Raw genomic sequence first — 27,453 nt, forward strand, 5'->3', positions numbered from 1 at the left:
ATTTATACATGGATCTATGGATTTGATGATCTATTTTGATTAAGTTCAAGATTCGTGCGCATGATGGCATGATGCACAGTTGTTGATCATATGATATGCAATGATATGTATTTGCATGGAATAACATGATGGATATTCAAACGACAAATACGCGAAGAAAAATATTAAATCACGTAGTATGTAGCATTCTGGTAGAATGCGGCTACGACACTTGTGAGAAACAAGCCTTAGAGACGTTAACAGAGATGCTACAGTCCTGTAAGAAATTCAATACAATTTAATTCTCCTAACCTTTTAATATTGTATAATCGCAATTAATAGCGTATTTCTTCTCTTCATATTATTACATTTTTATCTATTTAACATTTAACAAAGTCACAATTAGACCGATTATCAGAACCATCACTCTTGCTATTTACTTAACATCTTAAGAATAATCTGTCTACAGTTATTGTAGAAGTTGGAGAATCTGCTAGGAATTACTGTGAACTTTCTGGCAGGACAGAACCACTCATTGCAGATGTTATACTAGCACTGATAAATATGGGTATAAAATTAGATAATATAGAGACATATGGAAAGAGATCAAATAGGACAGTATTACCACCGCTTCAGCAACAGACTCAGTCAAAGCAATTGAATATTTTACAAGCTGGAGTGAAACAGGGTCATCCATCTCACATACCAAGTTATTTACCGTCTTTCCCCGATCCCCACGCGTACATAAGAACACCGGTAAAATTTTTTTGGAGCATGAAACTCAATAATATTTGATGCATCGCGAAAATTATGTATCGTATGTTTAATTTATGAACAGACGCATAAACAACCAGTAACAGAGTATGAAGCGATAAGAGAAAAAGCGGCAACACAGAAACGTGATATTGAGAGGGCATTGACTAGGTTTATTGCAAAAACTGGAGAAACGCATAGTTTATTTTTAACAGAAGACAACAGTATGTTTCCATGTAAGTAATTTGTTCAGAATTATGAAGTAATGACATTATATACATACCTGAGATATTAAATGCTTTGTATTTTCAGTAATATCGTGTAAACCGCAATTCCCTAGCTATTTGTCTGCACTTCTTCCACAAGATCAAGTGTTTGAAGCTGAGCAAGACTTTCACTTCGAACCAAGCCCGGTAAAAAAGAAGAAGGAACCAGAAAAAGAAGAGAAAGAGGAAGGTCTGACTTCTATTCAAATAAATATGTATAAATTTAAATTCAAAGAATAGATTATGAAACTCTACTATTTTAGGTATAAAAGGACAGAATGAAGGTACTGAGCAAAACGGGGAAGCCACAGCACAACAAGATGCCATTGATAATCCATATTTACGACCTGGGAAAATACCAAAGAATAAAATGCCAGGGGCTACAGTTCCCAATTTCCATACAATGAAGAGGGATTCTTTAGAATGTTGATGACTTCAACAAAGGACAGTATTGCTTTTTTTTTCATTTTATTAAGTTTTAAACTAAGAATGTGTACATAGTACCCTCATACTATAAATAATACATAAATTTTTATATTTGTATTATAATAAAAATTAATCTTTATTGTAAATAATTTTACAGAAATTCAGGCTGTATTACCAAAAATTAATATTACATATGATATAAACATTCCAATATTCTTGTTACAGGTTACTGTTTATGCTATTGTTCTAATCTACAGGTTTTTTTTATTTATTAGTACAGTACTGAATTGATTCCACATATTTGGTGTAACATAGCTCACTCTTGCGTTATCTTGCAATATCTCGTACCTATATTGCACGTATATAGCACCAGTTCGAAAGAAAAAGAATATAAAGACGACTATATAAATTCTCTAAAAGGGATTGATTACACAAAACTTATAAAAATAGATTCCCTTATCGTAATATTGCATATTAAGGTTTTCTACGTATATATTGCGGTAAATAGCACCCTATGAAAATTAGATTCGCAAAATTTTCACTCTGTAAAAATATGTCGCACTATCTTGGGTCGATTGTGTTCCTCATATAGATAAAAATTTTTTGCTCTATTAATTGTGCTGATGTTAGGGTCGATATATATATATATATATATATATGTATATATCATATATATATATATATATATATGAGAAGTACACTTACTGCGAATACATGTACAAATATATAGCAAATTGGTAATTTTTGTAAGGCATAAGCTCTATCGTCCCTACTTAATTTTTTTTTTCACTTTTTCATTAGACTGAGAGAGATAGGCTCTTTAAATAGGTCGTCTGAAAATACTTTTAGATTATACTTCAATGACTGAGATACGTTTCTCAATTCGTGCAAAAGTATCTTTCTAATATAAATCACTAGCTCGTTCGTTATGTTATAAACTATATAACTGTTACGCGGAGAATATATTATTTGTCAATACGTGTATAAATATAAATTATCATTACGATTATGTTTTATGTTTAGACTATCACAAGAACTATAGTTCAGGGGCACAGAAGGCTATAAATTCTTCCTGATACATGAAAATAACAAAAAAAAAAACAAGGGCTCTATTCAGACACGGCGGTTCTGATTGCGCGATCTGTAGTACTTGTAGTATCAAAAATCATTCACAATCTGCTGCATGATGTTACTTTCGAAAAGTTTAAAATCTTGCAGTTTGGAGTATGTTTACATCAGATTACTATATAGCAACAACGCAGCAGCAGTCATCTTGTTTCGCGCGATCAAAGTCACCGGGCTTTTGGTATAAAAAGATCAAGAAAGTCGTTTGATGCAAGGAAGATAAAAAGGCTCCTTCGTACAAGAAAGCAATAAGGCTTATATTTATAGGAAGACTTGGAAGAATTCAATGAATTCTGAACACCTGAACGTTGCTTCTTGTTAGAACACTTTCTTGAAATATACCATGTGGAATCGGTTATTAAAATGTATCCAAGATTAGGAAGTCTTACCCATTTGTTCTAATTCACTTTCAATATTGCGTCAGATTTAGTACTGGTACCAAGGCTGACGTCGCACCCAACGCAGCTTCATACCAGAAGCAGTGCGTATCTTTATACTTGCACATTCTGCCGCACGGACGGTTTCCTTTACACTCTGCATAAGATTTTGGGCATTTCCGACAAGCATATCCGTTGCTTCTTGATCTTCTTCTGTGCCTATATTTTTGGAACAAAAATTTAGTATTAAGTAAATTCAAAATTTTGGAGGTATAAAATTAAAATATTTACTATGGGAAAATATTCATCTCTATCATTACATTCCATAATATAACAATGTATATTAATCGAAACTGCAGTGCGGTAAAATAAAATAAATTAAAACAATCTTACTGAAATAAAAATCACACATGTTGTACTAGTGAATATACCTGTTGCAAGAATGTGTTCAGGGATAAAAACTATGTGATCTGTCTATTTCTTATAGACGTATGTAACTACTGTATTGTATTGCATGCAATACATAAATGCTGGTAGTCCTTAAATACATATGTATGTAGGAATGTATTTTGAAAACACATTTCAACTATTCCAAAGGGCGGGACAGTGTATCTATTAATCAAGAGATTCATGCAACGGGGACAAACCCAAAGTATGGACACTAAGACTGATGAGAAATGGTACAAGTACTAGTTTTAATAATGGCGACGTATACCAGTTTGGTTCATTGTAATCTACTTTGATGATATATGAAACGTATTATAGACGAAGTACGTTTTGCAAGTACAATGTTGCTTCTAAAATATACACAACGTTAATATTCACAGACTATCATCGTCAACCAATATGGTCTATGCTAACTTATACTTATTGCGTGATAAACTTACTGCAGCCAATCAACTCGTCTACACCATGATGAGCAGAGGCATATCAACCGAAAACCATTTAAAGTTTAAATAAAATATCAATAAACATTAGTTCAATGGTGAAAATATTAAAAGACAGTTTGATTGTGAATCGTATCAGTGCTACTTTTTCTGCTATTCTTGAAGATCTTCATAGATAATAGAATAAATGTTATTCTTAGAATTGTTTCTTGGTCATTTGTGGGGAAGACTAAAGATGCGCATGCATTGTAATGCAAGTGCAAGACTCGTGTATACCCGAAAAATGAAACAAAAAGGAACGCTAAAGAGAACGATAAAGACATCAAGCATAATTTATCAACGTTTTTTTTTACCATAAAGCATCAACTCTTCCCAGGTAGGGAGCGTCTCTATGTATAAAAAATTTAATTAATAATAGTCAGATCAATTTTCTTTAAGTATACAAAGTTATACTCCCCGACATCCGTTAATTTTTTATTCAAGAAATTACGTTTAATTGCGTAAAGTACACATTGCGATAAGGAAAAATTATTTTTAATTTATGAAGGAATGTATGTACTATACCTTGTGCACCTAGCATTGTAGCTTTCACTGTTGATAATATCTTCAACTGTGTGCCTATAGTAGGTATACGTTCGCAAACTTGAAGGAGGTTCTAAAACGTGAATATAAGAATTATGAATTAACGGTAAACAAAAATAGTACCAAATACTATGTAAAATGTGTACGTACCGTACGAATACGTTTATCAGTACACTCTCTAGCTAGTTCCTTAGCTAAACGAGTCACTTCTTGAGAGGCCTCTGCAATGGCTTTAGCACAAGCGATTAGGTCTCTCTTGTTACCACCTTCTCCTCTAACTAAACCAGATAATCTACCCATCAAGATAGCCATCTTCTTTGCGGCAGCAATAATATCGTTATCTTTGCTAGACCATTGTCGTACTTCTTGATGCAGGCCATGGGCAGCCATCTAAAATTATACCCGCGATCTTGTTCAATTCTGTTTCTCAAATTTTTTTTACATAGACATTAACTTCAATTCTTTCGAATTTTATCTTATTTATTGAAACGCAGGATGTAAGACCGATGTACCATTATAGGCTGATTAGGTTGCGGTGCATGCATAAACATTTCATCCTCATCATCCGTTTCCGGTGGTGGAGGTCTTGGGGGTGGTATGTCTCCGCCAGGTAATGGTGGACGTGGTGGTGCAATTTCTGCATGAAAAAATTCAAATTGTTTATAGTAAATATTTGGCAAGCTATAAATTTGTTGCCCACATGATAGAGTTCCCTTGAAAACAAACATTACACTTTACACAGTAGAGTTTAACATACCATGTACAATATCGAGAAAAGTGCAGGGATAATTACCATTGTCATTGTCATAATCATAATAACAGCCTATCACATTCCACGCAGCGTTAAAGGTGCAAACACATCATTAGAATATTTTGTTATATATGAGTACTAAGAGTACTTTAGCATGCATGCAGTGATAACATATGACACACTTAATATGTAGTTATATTAATAATAGAATGAATTATTTGGTAAAAATCATTCAAAATACTAATAACCATATACTGAAAATGTTAACATGGGAGATGAAGATTTAATGTACCCGTTATACAAACAGTATGATAAATGCCGAATGATCATTTCAATGTTATGTAACATAAAAAAAAAGTATATGTATATGAATTGCTAGAAGCAATGAATAGTACTATTGCATTAATTTCAACATTTTGTGCAACAATAAATGCTCATTGAATTCGAGAAATACATTATAATCGATTTAAGTAACTAAATAATAATTATATGTAGTGTTTCATTCCTATAAATTTGTAGCTAAAGATTAATAATTGAACAGATACAAATATACTTGATTTTAATTTAAACATGCTTCTTTCCCATGAAATAATGTTTTAGGTATTGAAAACTTGCAGCTTTCAGACCCCAGAAGTACTAATTTTAAATTACCTCCATCGTGAACTGATTTTTCTAACTCGTTGTCAGAAGCCAGTTCTTGATACAGGAGATCAGGATTATCTCCTGATAAAAAAAAATTCATTAATTTGACACCTCGGCATATGAAAGAACAATATTGCCTCCGAAATTTCTGCGTTTCTTTCCAGTACGAGGCAAAAGTAATGTAAGCAAAATATATTGTTATTTCGAATATTCTGTTTAAAATTTGGCATATTCTCTTTTGGATAACAGTAAATACCTTCACGCGCCCACTTTGGTAATGGGCTGATAGAGCGGTGTTGGGGTTTATTTGTGTTCAGATTAGGGCTGATGACACATAAATTGCTTGGCGATGGTTGATTTCGTAAAGGTTCACCAACTAGTATACCAAAGAAATATTAAAAAAATATTCACCTTTTGCGAATAAAATTATAAAATAAAATCGACGAAAATACCGTTCTTTTAAGATATCCTATAGTAACGAGTGAAAAAAAAAAATAGTTTTATATGTTTTCAAGTTTAAAATGTGACATGAATTTAGTATAGAACACAATATTTTTATGTTTAAAACACTATTATTATTTCTTCTTTGTGTGTATTTAATAAATTCACAAGAATGGAATTCTACTGCTATAATATGATGATCAATCATGCATATATCGTCTTCATGCAAATATATAGTACCTTTGTCTGTGAAGTAATTATATCGACGGCTTGGCAATTGTTCGTCTGGAAGAAATATGTTAAGCACTTTTACTCCGTGAAAACTTTCAATTTGGTATAAAAGACCTATTATCATACTCATATTTTTTTATTTAACATAGATGTGAATATTATTTGTTTAAAATATTAAATGCAGCTTTAGTGAGAGGAAAAGCCAAGAATTACACATCAACCTATATTGATATCTTAATACCGAATCAAGTATCCTTTAGATACCTACAAGCGTGAAAGAATACCCAGTGAGGATAGAATCATGATATAATACGAATTTGTTAACCACTACTATACCAAAACTACTAAATACCTATTTCCATAGAAACCTACATTTAGTGTGCCAATTTTTATACAAGATAAAAAGAGTTAATAGCATGTTTCGAGAAACATTTTATACACTTACCGTCATTAAGATGTAATTGTGACACTTCCGGTGGCGGTATAACATCAGGTTGAATTATAATGGCCTTGCGTACTTGTCCAACATTAGCCAACAACTAGAAAACAATGAATATATTAAATAAAATAATATATTCATAATAATTGTATATCGAGTCACGAGTAGTGTATCACTTACTGCACGGTTGCTTTCTCTCCAACGAGAGACTGCAGTGCTGTCGTTGATATTAATTGCAACCAGCTTTGCATCTTGCACCATTGGAGCAACACCTGTGCGAAAATAATTTATGTATTATAACTGATTCGTACGAACACTGCTTAATAACTATTTCACTTACTGCTTTGAAGTACATCGGTTGCATGGTTAACTCTCTGAATAAACGCGGGATCTTCGCTGTTGTCGCTTTCTTGCTTGGCCACGAGTATCACCCGATTCGCCAATCTAGCAATAGCAGCGGTATTGTCCACCATCTTTTGCGGGTGGGTCTTGGCAATAGCCTCTTCGCAAAGGAATGAATGCTTCTGCATCTGTTCCTCCGAAGTTCTAATAAAGTCCCCGCTGTCCGTTGCTTCGTCGCACAATGCCCGTGCTCTCTGCATCGTTTCTGCGTATTGTTGTCGCAAATTCTCAAAATGTTCATCCGCCGCCTTGCTGTCTGGGTACGTCATTCGGATTCGTCCAGCATTTATTAATTGCGGAGTCAATGATTCGACTTGCGAAGCGCTTGCAGCCAACGCTTCTGCCAATTTCTTGTTTCCGCCGCTTCCTAATTAAAAACGATATCGATTTTACTACTGGTTAATAAAAAATTTATTGTAATAGTAATTGTATTATTACATACCGCCAGCGGCCACCATTCTGGCAGTCTTGGCCGCCCTGTTGGAGAACGTTTGAAGAGCATGCGTTTTATCGTTGAAGTTCTGATCACGTCCTGGGGTACCCTCCGCAGCTAAAACAGCATCCGTGAACTGTTTCAAAGGCGTCGTGATGTCAATAAAGTCTTCGACCACTCTGGACACAACAGCCTGTTGGATTCTATTCTTCAGCTCGTACAATTTATGTGACAATTGACGAGCAATTTCTTGAGCACGCGGTGTGTTCCCTTGGCCATGTGCGCACAGATCTCCAAGTTGATGAGAGAGGTTGTCCACCTCGTCACACAATTTCAGGATCTCCGCTTTGTGTATGCCTGGCAAACCCTCGGCAACCTAATGTTTAAAGTATAAACCGACTGATGAACACGAAACAGATTAGAAGTTGGATCACATATTAAGGTCAGGACACCAACAGTATAATTAGATTGAGGTGCATTTCAGAACAAATATGTACTCGGTATGTTACACGTAACTTACGCTTGCTACGTGTTGCTGATTCTTTCCGTTTGCGGCATTCAAATTGTTAAAGTTGTATGATAAGCATCTGTATTGGTAATTATACTGTACCTAGGTATTCGATATCCGAAAAATGGTGTACCTTACGTATTGTGCTATACCTTCTTTCCTTCGTGTATGATCAAAGCTATGGCCCTTTGGCCAAGTCCTTTGTCATCGTGTTGAGGATTCAACAGCCACTTGTTGGCTTGTTCTAAACGGCCTGCGACTGTGTGGGCAGTTTGAGCAGTACCAGATTTATCAGCAGCCACTATAGCGGAAGCAATAGAACTTCGGAGCTCGTTCATTTTTTCCTTGATGCCACGCGCCAAGGCCTCCGCTTGTGGTGTGGTTCCTTTAAAATAATTACGCGTAAGGTCAATACCGACACACTTACAAGAAAAAAATAGATTAGATTGATAGAGAATAGCATCAAAGAGATTTTCAGATAAATAATAGAACCTCTTTCATTCTGACGGAGTTCACAAAGGGCATTGGTCATAGTAACGATTTGTGAAGTTAATTTGTTTAATGGTTCTGCTTGCGAAGGAGGAAGATATCTATCTGCTAGGCGTTGTGCCTGTTCTACTATTTGGCGGAGACTCTTTTCTCCTACTCCCCCGCGTAAGGCAAGTCCGTCGTCTAACCAGTCATAGGCTGCTCTTATTCTGGACTCTATAGCGCTCTGTGCTTTTTTGAGGACCTAATAGATAAAACAGTTATTATTTTATTTACCATTAAATTATTTAAACGAATACTTACTGTTAATTGATCAGCGTCCCACTCCTCCTCGTCATACGTTGTCAGTTGCAATACTCTGATAATTTCGTTCAATTCGTCAGACATTCGACCGGATAAGTAATTTCGATTCTCAGCGGCCTCCTCTGCTCCCTTACCACCTTGAGAGATAATATGAATAAAAATTTTCATCGAGCAAATCAGAATTGGTGCAAGAGTTTTCACCTGTTATAAAAAAAACAGATTTCAGTGCGTATGTTTATGAATAATAATAAATGTAAAAGACGTACAACTTTGTTCTAGACTTACCTGATCCAAGCATCGAACAAGAATCTCTCTGTGCACCTGGTGAGTTAGCTCTTTTTCGCGAGCACTTACTTCTTTCGATACTTTACTAAGGCAAGGACTTAAATTCTTCAGAAAATGAACCAAATCCTCCATGGTTTCAATAACTTCTGTCACTGCCAAGTAGTCTAGCACCCTCTTGCACTCTCGAATAATTTTCCGCACCTCGCTCTCATCGAAACAGAGCAACAATGAACTGGTTCCTTGAAGGATACCACGTGAACCTTCTATCAGTTTTTTCCTAAAATAAATCGAAAAAGTTATTTACCAAAAAAGTGAACTACAAAGTGTGACAATAAAGTTTCGAGAATACTTTATTATCACACCTCGTATAACATCGATACTTTATATAAGAAAAAATATTTTATATTCCCAGTACCTGGCTGGTCCAGAATACGGGTCTTGTTTTAACATAGCTGATGCTTCTTCCAAAAGGCGTGAAGCACCTTCCACACGTTGTAATGCAGCAGGCATATCTTGTTTCAGCAAAGCATCATCAGATGAATTTATTGTTTCCTTTCCCACCTATGCGTAATAATTAATTTAAGGAAAAATTAATAAAGTTTTGTCCTCAGTTTGACTGGAAAATTAAAGCTACGCATTAACTCACCTTCACAAGATTTGCCACTGCCATACTAACTGCTTGTACAGGTCTGCCCAAATCAGGCATTGCATTTCCATCTTCAGCTTCTTCATGTAGAATAACAAGCCTCGAGACCTATATTACACAAATATGTATGTACATAAAAAAAAACATACGGTCAAATACTAAAGTTATATATTTTCTAATTTTTCAATGCTTAATTTACCCACAGATTTATACATTAAATTGTAAAGCATTAAAGTGAAAATGTTTGTCATTTTTAATAATTACATCTGTAGGAATATTTTATTGAATATATTTTTGTAAAATCTTGTATGCCCTTAATTTTAAATACTCAAAACATTTTTATTGATAAAATGAATTCTTAAAAATTGTCCATTAAATTATTTTTTATTTATTACATTGGATCCTGCTATAAAGATTTTGTTGTGATTAAATCAGGATAATAAATGTGCTTATTTTTATTTTACATTAACACTGAAATAAAATCATTTACATATTCAGAAGGCCATTCTGTAATTACATTCATACTTTTGTATGTGTAATGTGTGGGATGATGTGATGATAGGTAGCCTCAACATGTCCATTTTTGGAAATATCAAAGGATCTGAAGTGGTTCGTATGTTTGTTTTAATGAATTAGTGAGCAAAGGGATTATGTTTCACACATCCAAGCTTTCAGACCTAAAGATGAATTTAGTATCCCTGCCCTATATTTGTACAATGATGTCATAGTTCTATATAAAGAAACACAAGTCACTTGGCAATTTGACTCATGATAAATACAACCATTCATAATTAATATTAATGTCGTTGAAAATAAATCGTCTCTCTCATATTCCCTTTAAGCAGCTCAGATAAATTCTAATTAATAGATACGTGGTTTGACAGATTCGAAATGTATACAATCATAATATATATATAGATACGAAGTAAACCTAACATGAAAATGTTTATTTTACGTTCTATATACACATAAAAATCGTCAAAGATAAATAATTCTTTAAACATTAACGTGCCCGTTATCAATTATATTTTTATTAATTATCATCTTTCAATATTCTCCTCCTACCCTCTTTTCAAGAGATAAAAACAACCAGTCCACATTTTTCGAAGCGTCAAAATATCAAGTAATATTTTCACTAACATGATAATTGATAAACAATAAAAGTGAAAATTGAATTACCTGCTGTGCCACAGGCTCGAGAATACTTTCGATAGTTTTCGTGTGAAACACCGGCATCTTGATGGCTTTTCTTGCGAAAACGCAAAAATGCTGACTATCTGATTGTATTCACAGGGAAAAAATTTGTTCGTGAACAGAACCGAGAATCCACACGTGAAATCATCAACAACACATCGGAGAATTCGAAAACAATTCACCGTGAAAATAATAAGAAACAATACGAACAATGCGGCTCGTAGGACAGTGACTGATGCATGGATCGCGATCAAGAATCACGATTGCCTCTACCCCACTTCTGCCCAAGAAATCATACTGATGCATCATCCTGCAGTTCGAGAATGTTTAGAGGAAACAGTGCAGCCAGAAATTCGCAAGTTACCAGATCGTCTTACGACGTAACAGCCTGATAAGTTAAGAAAATTCCCCGGCATGCTGCTTGTGAGATTTAAAACGTTAGAGCGCGCGATTTCATTGTAAAGATACTTTATCTTGTTCTCTATAATTGTGTTATTATTATTTCTTAAATGTATAAAATTTCTGACAGATGCTGAGAACTACTGCTTCCAGAAGATATCAATCTTCTAACTTAAATAGTTTTCAAGATATTTAATGTTAAAGTTTGAAATATGTTAAGATTTTAGGGAGAGACAGGAGAGCCAAAGTTCTCCTACCATAGGTATATCTCATCCGAGATGTGAATATCTTGAAATTATCTTCTCAAGCCATGTGGGTTGCTTCGATTACTTGTCGGCAGCAAAGAAGAGGTTTTTCATTTAGTTGACAAGCTCGAAATATACAAAATGTGTAAGATTCATCAATTACAAATTATAGATTGCCATGTTAACATTTATACATTTTTTGGAAGAGCCTTTCTTTCATATTCAAACATTTTAATCGACGATCAATTTACTTAGCAGAGGTTAGTGAACTAGATTACATCTTCGATCAAACTAATGATGCCATAAAATCACGTAAAGCGACAAAGCTTGGTTTATATCTTATTGGAATAACAGGTGAGACAGTACAAAATTAGTTATACTGGTTTCATTATAATATATTGTGATACGTATATTTTTAATGTCAGGAGGTTTTGCAACAGCTATAAGTATAATATGTATCCCATTTGTGAGTCCTGCATTTCGCAGAATATGTCTGCCTTATGTACCAGCTACGGGACAACAGGTGCAAAATGTATTACGCGCCGTAGAAGGACACTCTGGATCTTTAATTGACCTTGGGAGTGGAGATGGACGCATAGTAATTAATTTGACATTTTGAAATACTCTAGCATAGTTGTGGAAGAACAGAATTGCTGCCTATATTGAACAAATCTTGAGTACAAATAATTTTCTATATATTTACAGCACATTGTTCTTATTTGAATAGGTATTTGCAGCAGCCAAAGCTGGATTCGCAGCTCATGGTATTGAATTAAATGCATGGTTGATCTGGTACTCAAGATTAAAAGCCTTATTCACAGGATTATCATCACAGACAACTTTCATTAGGCAAAATCTATGGACATATAATTTGAGAAATTATAATAATGTTGTCCTGTTTGGTGTTGGTCAAATGGTATTATATTTATTATTTTCTTATATGTTACTCCATAATAATTAAACACAATTAATATACTGCAATCTTTACAGATGCAAGAGATAGAAAACAAGTTTATGGCAGAATTACAGGAAGACTGTGTTATAGTTGCTTGCAGATTTCCACTTCCCAATATGAATGCAATAAAAATAATAGGTGAAGGTGTTGATACTGTTTGGGTCTATAAAGTTTCAAAAAGGACTTAATAATATATTAGTAAACATAGGTATGAACAAAAAATATTTATTATTGTTACAAATATAACATAGTTGTAAATAAATTATTCTAGATAAAATGTATAAATTATTCTGTAGCTTGTGATCTAACATTTTTTATAGAAAAATAATGAATAAATAATTTTTGTATTTTGTACAATTAATAACACATACATGCATATTCATATACGCGTGTATGAATATTCAACATGAAATTAATACACAATTTGTTTTCTAGAGCTTAAACACTATTTCTAGCACAATTATATATTATTACTGACAATCACATACAAATGCATTGGATACTTTTAAATTGTACTGTTAGGAATAAGACTGCACACCTTTTGAGTATTTTACTTTTTTAAATTTAAAGACGCATTCACAGTTTGAAAACACATTTACGATTCTGTGACGAAAAACTGGGCGAATAGATTTAAAAAGCCAAATATTGGTATAATTATGTGCAGGAGTAGAAGAAATAGTGTCAGTCGTTTCTGCTGTTTCAAAACTACTAAATACAATAAGCTTGGAAATGTGAACACGTACACGAAACCGCTTAGAGCACCTGTATACCGTATTATTGTACCAATATATGGTACAAAAACTGCAAACAAAATACATATACATACCAGAATAATATTAACTAAAACAACACAGCCTGTGTTAGATGTTTTGCATATCAACGAAAGTAATTGAATGCGTAACATGTACGCAAGCAACGGATATACTGTTAACAATTGGAAGAGTAGAACGATGCGAGCACCCACAGTTAAGCCGCTCCATTTTGGAAAGTTATTCAATAAATTCTGTAAAGAGAATATAACTTATTATTTAAGTTCAAAAGAGGTAATATTTTGAGCATTAAATATTTTTCTATTTTACTTACATCTTCAATGCATGATTTGTTGAGCGGGAAACACACGTAAAACACTATACCAACTATAACGTAAGTTAGTGTAACAAGAAAATATGCTATAGAAAGATCTCTTCCCTGAAACATAGGAATAGAGCTTTACTTTAAAAATCTACAAGACTGTAGCCTTATAAACGACGCGTTATTGCTTACATTTTTAGTTTGATCACGATTATTTTGCATCACAGTAATTATGATGTTGTGAATGAAGAATGACATTGCCAGCATTCCAGAAAGAGCAGGAAACGAGAATTTCAATGTCCAGCTAATTTCCCAGTCCACTTGATCCATATGAATGCCCCACGAGGCTGATTTTACCAAGACAAATATAATCAAATATATGACTGACGCGGTTCCTGTGAGATACATAGAGTTTTCATAATTTGATAGAATAAGATATAAATGTATAGAACAAAGTCGTATATTTGTTGTGACCTAAAAAAGAACATTAAGCCGGCGATTCATTGTCATGCAACGCAGCTTTTAATTTAAAGACGAGTTGCGCTCCTGTTACTTACCAAGGGAATTGAATTTTGTAAAAAAGGTAGGACTATTGAAATTCAAAACTGGAAAGATTAATACACCCAGGAATATGGGAACTGTCTTGTATAAATCCCAAAATGGTCCTATAGAACTGTATGTATATTCATGAATTGCAGTATTTGTATCATTGTACACTGTTTCCTTTGGGCACAATATTTCTGATGGATAAGAACCATTATCAGTTACAGAAATGTCAGATGTTCCTCCTATACTATCTATGAAAAATCATAAAATTTTGAGATCTTTTTATGTTATGCATTGAAAAGACAGTGAACCGTAGGAATTTTATGTTATACTTACCATGTATGAAATTTACAGAATTGTATAGGAAATTAGACATTAGTACCCAATATGCAACAATTGCTCCTAACAATACAGTGATGCTGAAAGATTGAGCCACGTATTCTGCCCATTTATTTAAATATATTCGACTCAGATGAATTACTTCTATACCCGTGTGTCCACCTAAAACCACAAATTTCCATCATTTAGTTGTTATCCTGTAGCCCTTAACATTATCCTCTTTGAATATGTAAGTGAATATTTTTTTACCATGATATTTATGTACAAGAAGAAGACAATGAGCCGTGTATAAACATAAACCGCTCATTACAAGTATAAGGATAATACCGGGGAAAAAACCGGCCATTTGAATACCCCATGGTATTGTTAATAAAGATGAGCCTAATATAGTGTTCCATATTGAAAACCTATAAATATATGAGAATGAATATCACACTTAAAATTCTATTGCATCTATTATTATTTATTAATCATTTATTTGTTCAATAATTTAGTTTGCTTTAACATAAAATCAAACATACTTTTCGGAAATTATTTTTCAAATATAAGGAACAGAGGTATTGAAATATTCTTTATTTTGGATTTCAAATAATCGAGGACCAGTTCTGGAATGAATCAAGATTGCAGAGCACTAACCCTTCTAAAGTGAATATACTGTGCAGCAGACACAACCACCCGTTGGTTGCTGAAACGTGAGCGACCGGTAACCGCGTTCGCCTCGTTCTTGTTGGTTCTCGTTCGTTTCCATGTCTTAAAAGCATGCGTCTACGAAATTTTCGAATTTGTTCTAAAAAAAAACAGTGTACAGATATAAAAAATGCATCCGCATACGTAAGTTAGAATTTCCAATTTTGTGATATGAAATTTTTATCGTTGGAGAATATATTAAGGGGCGCGTGCTTTTAAGATATGGAAACGAATTATCGTTTTCTCGATCCTCGAATAATAATCATAAACTTGATAATTAATCGTAGTGATGAATATTAGCATGAAAATAGTATGGAATTTTGACTACTTTTAACGTTTAGTAGTCTGATGGAGTTGCGAAAGAAAAAATTTAGTCAAGGGTAGGTGAGTACAAATTTGTATAAGTTTCCTTTGTATTGATACAGTTTAAGTATGTTATTGGTTTCATGAAATACTTTGTAAAATATATTTAAATGAAAATTGAATATTCTTTCAAAATATAATAGATTAAGGAATAGCGTAATGTGCTATTTATAGAGCTCAATGAATATCTGTAGTTGTATTTTTATCTCTATAAATAGGTCGAAGGTGCAAAACATTTCTGTTATCTGAGGACACACAACACTCTACATAGATTGTCTCTCTTTTTTTGACTCTTAATATATATTGAATGGGCAAGGTACGATATGAGGGAATTGATATAATGCTTGTGGTAAGCATCTGTTGATTTATCACACTCAAAATGCATATAGCTATTTCTGATGCAAGATTTCATTTTTCTCTCGTCATCGACCTACTAAAAATATAACGACTGCTGAGTGATAAGAAAAAAATTTATGAATGTGATTAGATTTCAGAACAGAGAACTAAGAGTACTGACCCAGAACCCTTTCTTGATGATAACATTGATAGCTGATAATAATTTGTAATTAATAGTACAATATGCTACAGTGCTAAATTTAATCTTCTGTTGACCATTGTGCTAAGCACTTCTCTTTGTCTCTTTCTAGAAGCATCTTCCTATTGCACACATAGTTCCTATCTATGAGTTGTACACCATTCAATAGAAATTTCTAATGTTACTTACACAGTAACCAGAGAGCTTTGTTTCGGTTTGATATCCTTACACGTGTTGCACGTGGTTTCTTTTTCCAATAAATATGCTTGAGATAAGTATTTGCTATTGAAGTCATTTGGCAAGGATTGTTTTTCATTCGATTCACATTTTTCATTACTATATACCTGGCAGAATAGAAACACAAATATTAACACTTTTAATAATACTGAAGAGCAGAGTTAACATTAGTTTTGAAGCAGAATTAGTTTCACACAAATATTTTTTATGATACTTCCAAGTTTCATAACATGAAATAAGATCTAAGTGAAGTTAATTACAGAGGTATATACACATTTATAGTTAACTTGAACTTGATATGTGTGAAAACACTATATCGAACAGAACATGCAATTTTATATAGTTTGTGGTATCCTCACCAGATCAGTATTATGAATTTCATAACATCTGTCTTGTGTTACATTTAATGGACAAGATGTGTTTAAGGATAGTGGCATAAGTAAAGCATTTTCTTGAGTAAGGGGTGGTGGTCTCTTTGGTAATATAGTAGCAGTGGAGTGAACACTACATACTTCTAAACTACCATACCTATAAAAATTACATGTAATAAACAGCTACTGTCAGTGACTTTAATAGCTAAACCATTTGGAAGCAAATACTAATAAAAACAAATATTAGTACTTGAAATGTGCATTGACAGGTGTACTTTCAAAGTCACTTGTCTCAGAGTCATGAAATATGGTTGATTCCACACTTCTGTGAGATTCAGAAGAGAGTAATGGTGCACTCTCTGATCCACTGTCATGTTGTGTGTTAGTATCCCAATCAGTTGACTTAGGCATAGTGTATTTAATTTATTCTCATACCAAAGGAACAAATTTATTCTATTAACAAAATATATATTATTAATAAAGGAATATTTAATTTATATACGGTGTCCAATAAATCGTAAAACAACCGAAAAGAAAGTGTTTCTATGTACAAAAACGAGACTACAATTTGTTGCACGAATTTTTATTCTTGAGAAATACGAATTTGAAAATTCGTCATACGAATTATTTTGCCCGATTATTCATGCATCTTTAATTATTTGTACTTGTATTAATATTCACTTTATTTTATATAAATTCAAAATTAAGGTAGAGTAAGAGTACTGGAAAATATCAATCAATTATACATGAAAACATGCTTGTTCGACAAATTTATAAATTCGATTATTTCGCTAAACGAAGCGTAATATGAAAAGATTTTATACTACATTTTCCATTTGTTTTTGCAAGTAAAGTCATTTCTTTCTCTATTGCACTATATTTATTGGACACCCGGTATATTTTCATAACTAAAAACTGTGAATATTTATACGAATACCGATTTTCATAAATCATTTTATAAAAATCAGACAAATTCATTCAATAGTTAAAGAGTTTATAATAAGGTCATAACAACAAATGTTTATATGGTACTTACCTAATACAGTATACACACTAATATTTTCAAGAGTTCTTCGTAAAATCCATTTGGAACAGTTGAAATTATTGTTTATAGTAAATTATAAACCACTAAGATACAAAATTTTTACACAGTTTAAAAATAATTTAAAATAGTTTGTTCGATATTCATTCACAACTCCGCCGAGTGTTAACGCAAGTACTATGATTACTGGATTAACAGTGAAACAATTTTAAAGTGACACTTTCTTTCAAGACGAGTCAAGTTTCGTGGCTGAAACTTCAGGAAAACCGTTGTTTTAAACAACTAAGTCTCTGTTTTGTAAACCCGCGTACTTATATCGGACATCCTTGACATAACAAGCTCCCTCCTCCTCATTTTTCCTCGCTACTAGTACTCATCATCATAATAAGCAGCGCTCCTCTATGTGCGCGTGTGAATTTCATATAATACTTTTTCTTTATATTTTCGTTCATCTTCAAAATGAATGTAACGAAGCACATACTATCGAATAATAAGATATGTCGCGTGCGTGTGACGTAACAGAATTTATTTTCTCTTTCATCCGTTCATTTCTTCCGCGACCGTTGCCTCGGTCTTCTTCCTAATGCTTTGAATCGCAAACGCAACGATAAGATTTCTAGGTACTGTCTTATAAATCTTCTGAACAAATCAAGAATACAAATTCCACAAGATTTCAAGACATCGTAAAATTCCCGATATAGTATATTTAAGATTATTATTAGAATTACTAAACACAAGTATGTATTTGACTAAACGTTTTAACTCTTTTGGGTACGGTGAGACAATTTTTATACTACTTTTTTTTAACAATTGTACAGTTGTATAAAAAATATAGGGCTTAATAAAATTCGATCTGCCATATGGTGGTAACTGTCGTATCAATAGTTTCAAAACGTTCCTTGGCCTCTATATCTGAAAGAGTTAAGACCGTCATGAAATAAAACATTTAACAAATAATAGACGAATAGAACTTCTGTTAGTTGAGAAGTGGAAAACTTATATTTATTCAAGACTCGGGCGATAAGGCGAGTGTAATTTATTTTTTTTTTTACTTGTTCATCTAACATGATTCATATTAAATGGAAGCTACTACGATAATCAGTAATGCCGCATTAGAAGTTTCTGTCATTGAGTTTTTCTATTGGATGTTTGCCGCGAATTATCAGAGCTATACTCGTAACAATAATCTGCTTTGAAGCCGAAAGATTCGTCCAGCCTCGCAGCCGAACGATATTATTAGTCGATGGTAAAGCGCGGCCGCGATGTTTCAAGATGGTGACCCGTGCCCTTGTGTGTCATTGGCAGACAAAGTTCAGTCTGCTAGCAGACACCGAGGACGTGTGTTATGAAATTCATGAAATTGAATTTCCATCGTTCGCTGAATTAGGTTACCAACGGTCTTTATTCTTTATTTCAGTTGTTTTCTCGTGAACCGTACAATCTTTTCAAGCATGTCTAGTGCAGTGACAAGTAGAACAATAGAAACCCGAGTGTACGATGGCCAGAAGCCGGGTACCTCCGGGCTACGAAAAGCCGTTAAGGTTTTCACGCAGGAACATTACACGGAAAATTTCGTTCAGGCAATACTCGAAGCACTTGGCAATCAATTGGCCGGTTGTACATTGGTTGTAGGCGGTGATGGAAGATATTACGGTAAAGAGGCAGTCGGAAAAATTATCAGAATCGCAGCGGCTAATAGAGTAAGTTGATCCGAATTTTATCAGTTCATATTCAACGCGGAGGATTGATAGCAAATAGTTTCGAAAGAACTTGAAGCTGTGAGAAGAGGCCAGAATGCCTCGTATATTGTGTCATAAAATATTTATTCCATTTATGTGAAATTTCTTCGACATTTCCATGCATTCAATCATGATTCTGTTGTCCTTGCTATAAGGATGATAATACAGCATGACATGCAATAGTATATTTATGTAATGCTTTAGGTGAGGAAGCTAATTGTCGGCCAGAATGGAATACTCTCAACTCCAGCGGTGTCAACCATAATAAGAAAATACAAAACCCAAGGAGGAATTGTTCTGACTGCTTCTCATAATCCTGGTGGACCGGATGCTGATTTTGGAATAAAATTTAACTGTGAGAATGGCGGTCCAGCTCCAGACAATGTGACAAATAAAATCTATGAAATCACCACGCAACTGAAGAGCTATAAAATAGCTTCTGATATAAATGTAGACATAGATAAGATACAGACTATTAATGTTCAGGTTGATGGACGTGAATTCACTGTTGATGTGATAGACTCTGTGAATGATTACTTAGAACACATGAAAGATATCTTTGATTTTTCAAGTATCAAGAGCTTACTTCAAGGAAGCAGTGGTCGACCTGCTTTCAAGGTTCTCATTAATGGAATGAATGGAGGTGTGTCTGAATTAGATTATAACTTGAAACATTTAATTATCCAGCAATTATCATCGATTATTATAATGATATGATTATTACAGTTACCGGACCGTATATAAAAAGAATATTTAGTAACGAATTAGGTGTTGACGATTCAAGCATCGTGAATACAACACCACTAGAAAATTTCGGAGGTCTCCATCCTGATCCCAACTTAACGTATGCCAAAGATTTAGTAGATGCTATAAAGAATGGTCCACACGACTTTGGTGCTGCTTTTGATGGAGATGGAGACAGAAACATGGTAAATGGAAAGATAGACTAATACGATACACGGAGAAGGAGAAAAAAAAAATCTTATATGTGCCTTTGTTCCTTTAGATATTAGGCAAGAGTGCATTCTTTGTTACACCTTCTGATTCATTAGCTGTATTAGCTGCTAACTTGAACTCAATACCATACTTTAAAAAGACTGGTATTAGAGGATATGCTAGGTCCATGCCAACAGGTGCTGCTGTAGACAGAGTTGCAGCTAAAACTGGTGTTAAACTTTTCGAAGTACCTACAGGCTGGAAATATTTTGGTATGTCGCTTTAAGTATGAATGTAATATGTTTTGTGTAATCTGAATGAAACAAAGATAGTGCAATTTCCTTTTATATAGTCCCTATAATTTGTTCCACTAATTACGTGCGCAGCAAAATCTGTAAGATACATTTTGTATTCATTAATGATATTAGGTAATTTAATGGATGCTGGGCATCTGTCCCTTTGCGGAGAAGAAAGTTTCGGCACTGGTTCCGATCATATTCGCGAAAAGGATGGAATTTGGGCATGTCTCGCGTGGCTTAGTGTAATAGCAAGTCTTGGTAAATCTGTAGAAGAAATATTGTTAGATCACTGGCAAACGTATGGAAGGAACTTCTTTACTAGGTACATTTTTTTCTGAACAATAACTAGTATATAAATAACAATCCAGCTATGGTCTGCTTTATTAATATTTCTTTCATGACTTTTATCAGATATGATTATGAAAATTGCGAGTCCGAAGGGGCAAACAAAATGATGCAGTATATTGAAACAGAAATTCAGAAGTCTGAATTTGTGGGTTCAAAGCTGACATCTGCTGGAAAGACGTATGTTGTCAAGTTAGCTGATAATTATTCCTATGTAGACCCTGTTGATGGGAGCCAAGCCAATAAGCAGGTATATAGTTATTTTTCTCCGAGGTGTGAGAATTGAATTTCGAGAATACATCGTTTAAAAATTTTATTTTGAAAATTAAAATAATGAAGATGGTGATCTTGCATCTGTTTGATTTGCAAAATAAAATTTTTAAATTACTTGGGAACTTGATTGTTACACGTCGTATAAGAATGTCTTAAATTGATTTGAGTTTATTATATAATTTCACATTGGCAGGGATTGCGAATACTGTTTGAAGATGGTTCCCGTATAATATACCGTCTATCTGGTACAGGAAGTTCTGGCGCCACCATTCGTGTGTACGTTGATAGTTACGAAGATGATCCAACATCTTTCAAGAAAGATGCTCAAGAAGTTCTGAAAACATTGGTTGACATTGCACTAGAATTAAGTAAATTGCGTGAATATACTGGACGCGATGCACCAACCGTAATCACGTAATGAGGAGTACTTGTTATTGTTGACGGTTATTTTATTCGAAATATGCTCAAAAAGAAGTGAAATCGTTTTATAATGTGTACTATTTAAATAACAGAAATACTTCATGTTTCAGTGTATTCTTTTCAAATTCGTATTCACTCATCGCGGGTTGCAGCATTTCAATTACATTGTTAATTGCATTATACCTCATAACATACATTACATAAATACATACGCACAATTGGAAAAAGTATGCTTGTATGAATGAAAATTTTGTATTAAACGTGACTACTCGTGTTGGTGCAGATTGTCTGAGCATTAAGAATTCACAGCGAATTTTATAGCAAGGTAAAGTAATTTATAGCGCGTAATTATTGAATGACAAGCAATCGAACGTAAAAAACATTCAATACTCTAAACATTTCTATGAAAATCAGAGACCCTGGTTTTACTATATTGATCTGAACTCTGATATGGTTAATGCAGTTTAGAATTTAGTTGAATAATAATTTAAAAAGTAAATTCGGTTATTAATAGTTCTAAGATCACGTGTTTTTGGATGTGGAAGCATAGTTTGCAAAAGATGTTCAAGCATGCATAAAGATGGAAATAGTTTAACCCTTCGGTGCTTGTACAACGTTGTATGAAGTTGTAAACAACATTCAGTAATTTTTAAGTTATATTTTTAAGGAGTTTTTATTTGTTTAAATCGTACACATTGTGTAATTAATACACGAAAGGTAAAGATATATAAGTACGAGAACATCGTGATATTAACATCGAAGGGTTAACAAAAAAGCGTAAATTCAATTGTAATTGGGAGTAGTATGCCATGTTATAGTGATCGATCATCAATTATGATTATTTTGTTTAATAATATATTTCTTTAACGAGAGAGCGATTACTTATTATAAAATACAAATGAAGTTCGCCTTGAACTTATCAAATTTATTTCAAATCACGTGAATTACAAATTACAAAATTATTATTTTTCGTTTCGCCTAGTATATGTGAAAAAAGGTTCGAAGTTTAAAAATCATAATACAAAGTACTTTGTTCAAGAAGATAGTCGTATCCTGTATAAGTTTCTCGCAGCTGTTGTAAATAATTGTACAATACTTATAATTTTTAGAAACAAAAGGAAGAAAGTACATTTTAAACAGAACATGTACAGAGGCATATATTAATATTTACTTTCTTACAAATATAAATTCTGGAAATGAAGTCAGATACATGTTACATATTTTTAATACAGAGAAAGTAAATGTACATGTACACGAGCATTGAATCTGAGAAGATAATAATTGATTTGAGTGTACTTTGATTATTATATTTTTGTTTCTTGTAGATAGTAATTTTGTTCAAGTGGAAACTATTAGTAGCTTTTTATGTTATTCCTGTATATTATTAGTAAGCAATTTTCATATCAACTTCAGGTATCGTATAATGTAATCGCTTAATTTTATTTTCTAATTGTCTGTATAGTGTAAACAAAATGGTATAATATTTTCCGTTTCGTGGTTTAATTGTAAAATGAGATATAAATTGATAAACTAAAATGGAGAAAGAATGCGTGTAAAAAAGTATTGGTTCAAATTTCTTCAAATCATGAAAGGTGTATTTCGATATCATGATTTAACGAAATTTGAGATCATGAATATATTACTATAGATTGAGAATTTTGCATTAATGAGATATTTGGCACATTGTGTGTATGTATTACAGTCTTGTATATAATTTAAATAGCGGAACACGATATTAAGAGCACAAAAATTAAGTATACATATAGTTATATAATTGTGTTTTAATGCAAGTTTAGTCATTTAAATACACTAAAAACATTCTATAATTTTCCAAAATGTGCTGAATATCTTATCTAAATTAATTGATAGAATAGGGTACATTTAAAAATTTGTATCTAAAACAAAAAAAAACAATGAGATCGTGAAAGTAGTTTGATGAAAGTGACTAAAAAATGAATTGGTGTTATCTGTATCTAGCAAAATTTATAATTGATCTAATAGATGAACAAATTGTTGCAAAGAATATAAAAAATTGTCACGGAAATCAAAAGAAAAAAAGAGGCATAATTTCGAAAAAATTCTAATTTCTGTTGAACAATTTATATTATATAATTTTCTCTTAAGGAAGGTGTCAGATTGTCTTCAGAAGTTCATCGTTCATTATACTTGCATTTGTATTTCATTTCCACATCAAATTACAAGCAATGGCAGTATGCTGCAATAGATATTTGAGGAAACCGAGTGTACTTTTTTGAAACAAAATTATGAAATTGTATCAATTGATATATTGGTGAAAACTGTGTCAGCATGTTTTTTTTTCATACACTGTAACTGCAGTACTTTTGAAAGATTTCAAGGAAAAACTTTGTAAATAGATGAAGGAAAGGAGGAGGATATACTTGGGGGACCTGAGCCGACATAACTCCCATTCAATTTTTTAGTTACACTACAGAAAGATATCAGAAAAAGAAAGTGAACCGTTTAAATAATAAAAATACTTTTCCGATTCTTCTTGTGGTGTACCATAAACATTGTAATGCGGTAGTAATGTCATAGAGACCAGCAATGACTGCCGATTTTAATATAAAACTATTAACATGTAACATTTGTATCATATCGAATACTAATTATTCATTGTAGGTATATGGATGAATGGCTTTCACAGACACGTGATCCTAGATTAGGTGATACTTACACCAAGAACAAAATGTAAAGTGTATACGTTTCAAACTGCTCTACATTGGTTTTTATCAAGATTTTTCGGCTTGCATAACTAGCATTGGTATTATTCAAAACAAAAAGATAATACATATGGTGCAAGCAATCTATGCGAAACTGTTATAACAAACCATATCAGAGATATTTTGATGTGTAATGCGTTCGACCTAAATTCAAGTGACAATTTTTATAAAATCTGTTGTAATGAAACGCATGCGTTGTTCGTTGAAGATGCATAACAAGATTTCATCTGGTACAATTCGTTGCGAATCCAAAATTCTATTATTTCAATGAAATGTTGAATGCATCGGTTACCGAATATGTGTTAAACTTATAAGTTTACGATTTGTAAAAATCGTAAAAGACAATGCGAATATGATTTGTAATAAATCGAATTTCACTTTAATGAAAAAAAAATATATTGATGTAGACATTTCTTTCCAGATAAAAAATTAGGTAATACTTTTTACTTTCTTTTCTTTAAATAAGAATTAAAAACTTTTTTTCTTATATCTTTTTATGGTGAATTTAATTTTAAGGTATATTTAGATAAATGTGTAGACTCAAAGTATATAGTAGCTTTCGGAAGTCGGAAATGTCCAATATGGAGTCTGAACTTCCGTTAAATTACTGTATCAATTCAAAATGCACAGTTTTAATAACGGTGAAATTATGGACGACGAATGGTCGAGTTTTTGTTCTTCTTGCAAATCTGTTTTGCAATCCATATGTAGATTTGATGAATCATATTCTTCAGACGAAATATTCGATGAATTAATCGAAGGGAATAACATAGAATTGCCAATTGAGAATTATAGAACTACTATGAACATTACTGATACGAAAAATCAGGGAATAAATAATTACGTGTCAAATAATAATATAAACGAACAAAAATTCACCAAGACCATTAATCACACTACAAACAATTTATCAACGAAAAAACGACAAACAAACGATAAGAATAATTATACATCACTGTTTCCTACAGACAAGGCAATAAAGACCATCAACTTAGTGAATAAGTCAGGCGCGTGCCCATCTAATACGTACGACAATATCCCTTACAAGATTACATGTATAAACTCTAGGAATAATGATTCTAGCAATATCATAAATTCGGAAAAAATAACAGATGTGCAAACTACTGAGCAGGAAAATAGTTATAGTATTGTAAAAACAAAAAATTTAATACAATGTTTAGAAGAGAGTAATCCATTGGTTAATGATAGCTCTTTTGCAGTAGACTTGATGTCTTCAGTAAATTCTCAAAGCACTGCTCAAAACATTTTACACTATCGTAAAAACATACTTACAATTGCTCAATCAATATTACAACTCAGGTATGTATTTGAAAATATATGCATTTAGTACTGAAATCTTATTGTAACACGTTTTTAGTAATTATATGGATAATATGCGGAAAATGATACTTAAAGGAATAAATAAAAGACAATTGGAAGTTTTGTCTAATAACAATGGTAATAAGAATCTGGCTAGTGAAAATCTTCCTATGTATTGTTACAATTCATTATGTACTAAAAAGAAATAAAAAAAGGTCAGAGGTGTCACCCAAAATTGTAATTTAAAATTGTTTTAAATAAAAATATCTTTTATTTTCTTATTTAAAAGTGGTATAAGTACAAAATATACAAAATGTGATTGTTTATTAACATATTTGTTTAATTTATGCCATATCAAAGTCATCCCTCTGTAATAAAATAATATTTATGATTAATAAGTATAGAAAATATAAATGTAGTATACATTATATAAATACAATACTTACAGCATTATTATATTCTAATACATGTTTCTTAATAGCTGATGTATCGACCCACGTAACAAAATCTTCTAAATTCCTGTAATATACATGAATTAATTTTTACATAACAATTCGCTTTTCTTGTCAATTATTTAGTAGATATTATTGTACATTTATTATCTACCTTGTTACCAAAAATGCTGGATCTTTTACAACTTCTGCACCAACTCTAACATGACCTTGTTCTACCAATTGTGTTGCCATTTTAAGATTCTCACTCATCTTATTCCGTACCATAACAACTGGCAGTCGCCTTCTGCAGAAGGAAACTCCTTTCACCGTTTGCGATAACGACAAATCCCATTTTGTTGGTATCAGTCCAATCATATATAATTTTTCTAATAATAATGCACTCTGTTCAACTCTGAATGGATGTTCTGCATCAACTTCTTTAATTTTCATACCTAGATCGCGTATCTCACGCGCCAATCTTTTGTATCTATAATAATTCAAATATTTATATAAAATATTCGTTTATATTATACATTCGTCAAGTTCGAAGTTAATAAAATTTATTCTCACTTTGCATAGTCTTCTCGTTTTTGTATCCGATAGAGTTTCAGGATTTTTACTTCGTTTAGATTATTATCCGCTTCCCACGATATAAAGTCAACTTTTTTTAATAATTTCTGTTCATGGTATTTTAATTTCCTCACCATCTTCGTTAAAACTTTTCTTCCGAGTATCACGTGTATTCCAGTGTTGTAATATCACTTTTTATCACTTAAAAAGTAATGGTGTTTCCAGGTTAGGTTGTTTTCAGTATACATTATATTTAAATGTACATATGTACATAGTGTATTGTACAATATATGCATGTACAATACATTTTGTACAAATGTTTAAAATAAAATTATTATTTTTCACAATAAATTTAATTAGTTGTGCATTTCTTTCTTAACGTTATCGTGTAATAACTACTTTATTAACTATATATATATTAGATATA

The 27,453-nt window shown here is 32.6% G+C and overlaps 6 protein-coding genes across 8 annotated transcripts; 3 read left to right on the forward strand and 3 right to left on the reverse strand.

Moving 5' to 3' along the window:
- The first annotated feature begins 113 nt into the window (after positions 1-113).
- On the forward strand, positions 114-1,428 carry LOC107189223 (transcription initiation factor TFIID subunit 8). Its single transcript, XM_015577708.1, has 5 exons — positions 114-258; positions 449-735; positions 818-968; positions 1,045-1,188; positions 1,262-1,428. Exons 1-5 carry the CDS (start codon positions 126-128, stop codon positions 1,426-1,428), a joined length of 882 nt encoding a protein of 293 aa, XP_015433194.1. The 5' UTR covers positions 114-125.
- A 1,547-nt stretch (positions 1,429-2,975) lies between these two features.
- LOC107189199 (vinculin) lies at positions 2,976-11,243 on the reverse strand. 3 transcript variants are annotated; one of them, XM_015577677.1, is made up of 19 exons: positions 11,145-11,243; positions 9,966-10,073; positions 9,735-9,880; positions 9,320-9,596; positions 9,035-9,235; positions 8,735-8,975; positions 8,395-8,627; positions 7,744-8,110; positions 7,240-7,668; positions 7,080-7,171; positions 6,906-6,999; positions 6,470-6,514; positions 6,045-6,164; positions 5,798-5,869; positions 5,189-5,218; positions 4,908-5,032; positions 4,546-4,785; positions 4,378-4,468; positions 2,976-3,145 (listed from the first exon to the last, which is right to left on the reverse strand). In XM_015577677.1, the coding sequence occupies exons 1-19, from the start codon at positions 11,199-11,201 to the stop codon at positions 2,976-2,978; spliced, it is 3,138 nt and encodes a 1,045-aa protein (XP_015433163.1). In that variant the 5' UTR covers positions 11,202-11,243. The 3 variants fall into 3 exon arrangements, with proteins under 3 accessions (XP_015433163.1, XP_015433164.1, XP_015433165.1); XM_015577678.1 differs by lacking the exon at positions 5,189-5,218; XM_015577679.1 differs by lacking the exons at positions 5,189-5,218; positions 6,045-6,164.
- A 627-nt stretch (positions 11,244-11,870) lies between these two features.
- LOC107189185 (protein FAM173B) lies at positions 11,871-12,946 on the forward strand. Its single transcript, XM_015577661.1, has 5 exons — positions 11,871-11,948; positions 12,059-12,157; positions 12,229-12,401; positions 12,531-12,719; positions 12,794-12,946. Exons 1-5 carry the CDS (start codon positions 11,945-11,947, stop codon positions 12,944-12,946), a joined length of 618 nt encoding a protein of 205 aa, XP_015433147.1. The 5' UTR covers positions 11,871-11,944.
- A 407-nt stretch (positions 12,947-13,353) lies between these two features.
- LOC107189186 (sodium-coupled neutral amino acid transporter 9-like) lies at positions 13,354-17,318 on the reverse strand. Its single transcript, XM_015577662.1, has 9 exons — positions 17,158-17,318; positions 16,878-17,064; positions 16,489-16,532; positions 14,964-15,121; positions 14,712-14,876; positions 14,387-14,626; positions 14,022-14,224; positions 13,842-13,946; positions 13,354-13,761 (listed from the first exon to the last, which is right to left on the reverse strand). Exons 1-9 carry the CDS (start codon positions 17,316-17,318, stop codon positions 13,354-13,356), a joined length of 1,671 nt encoding a protein of 556 aa, XP_015433148.1.
- A 1,976-nt stretch (positions 17,319-19,294) lies between these two features.
- On the forward strand, positions 19,295-22,316 carry LOC107189210 (phosphoglucomutase). Its single transcript, XM_015577695.1, has 7 exons — positions 19,295-19,649; positions 19,893-20,331; positions 20,415-20,617; positions 20,695-20,896; positions 21,053-21,245; positions 21,335-21,518; positions 21,735-22,316. Exons 1-7 carry the CDS (start codon positions 19,401-19,403, stop codon positions 21,957-21,959), a joined length of 1,695 nt encoding a protein of 564 aa, XP_015433181.1. The 5' UTR covers positions 19,295-19,400; the 3' UTR covers positions 21,960-22,316.
- Positions 22,317-26,309: 3,993 nt separating this feature from the next.
- LOC107189220 (U3 small nucleolar ribonucleoprotein protein IMP3) lies at positions 26,310-27,224 on the reverse strand. The gene is made up of 4 exons (XM_015577705.1): positions 27,027-27,224; positions 26,629-26,943; positions 26,469-26,541; positions 26,310-26,390 (listed from the first exon to the last, which is right to left on the reverse strand). Exons 1-4 carry the CDS (start codon positions 27,161-27,163, stop codon positions 26,367-26,369), a joined length of 549 nt encoding a protein of 182 aa, XP_015433191.1. The 5' UTR covers positions 27,164-27,224; the 3' UTR covers positions 26,310-26,366.
- Between the last annotated feature and the right edge of the window lie 229 nt (positions 27,225-27,453).

The sequence above is a fragment of the Dufourea novaeangliae genome, unplaced genomic scaffold, assembly GCF_001272555.1.
Source record: "Dufourea novaeangliae isolate 0120121106 unplaced genomic scaffold, ASM127255v1 scaffold146, whole genome shotgun sequence".
Classification (NCBI taxonomy): domain Eukaryota; kingdom Metazoa; phylum Arthropoda; class Insecta; order Hymenoptera; family Halictidae; genus Dufourea; species Dufourea novaeangliae.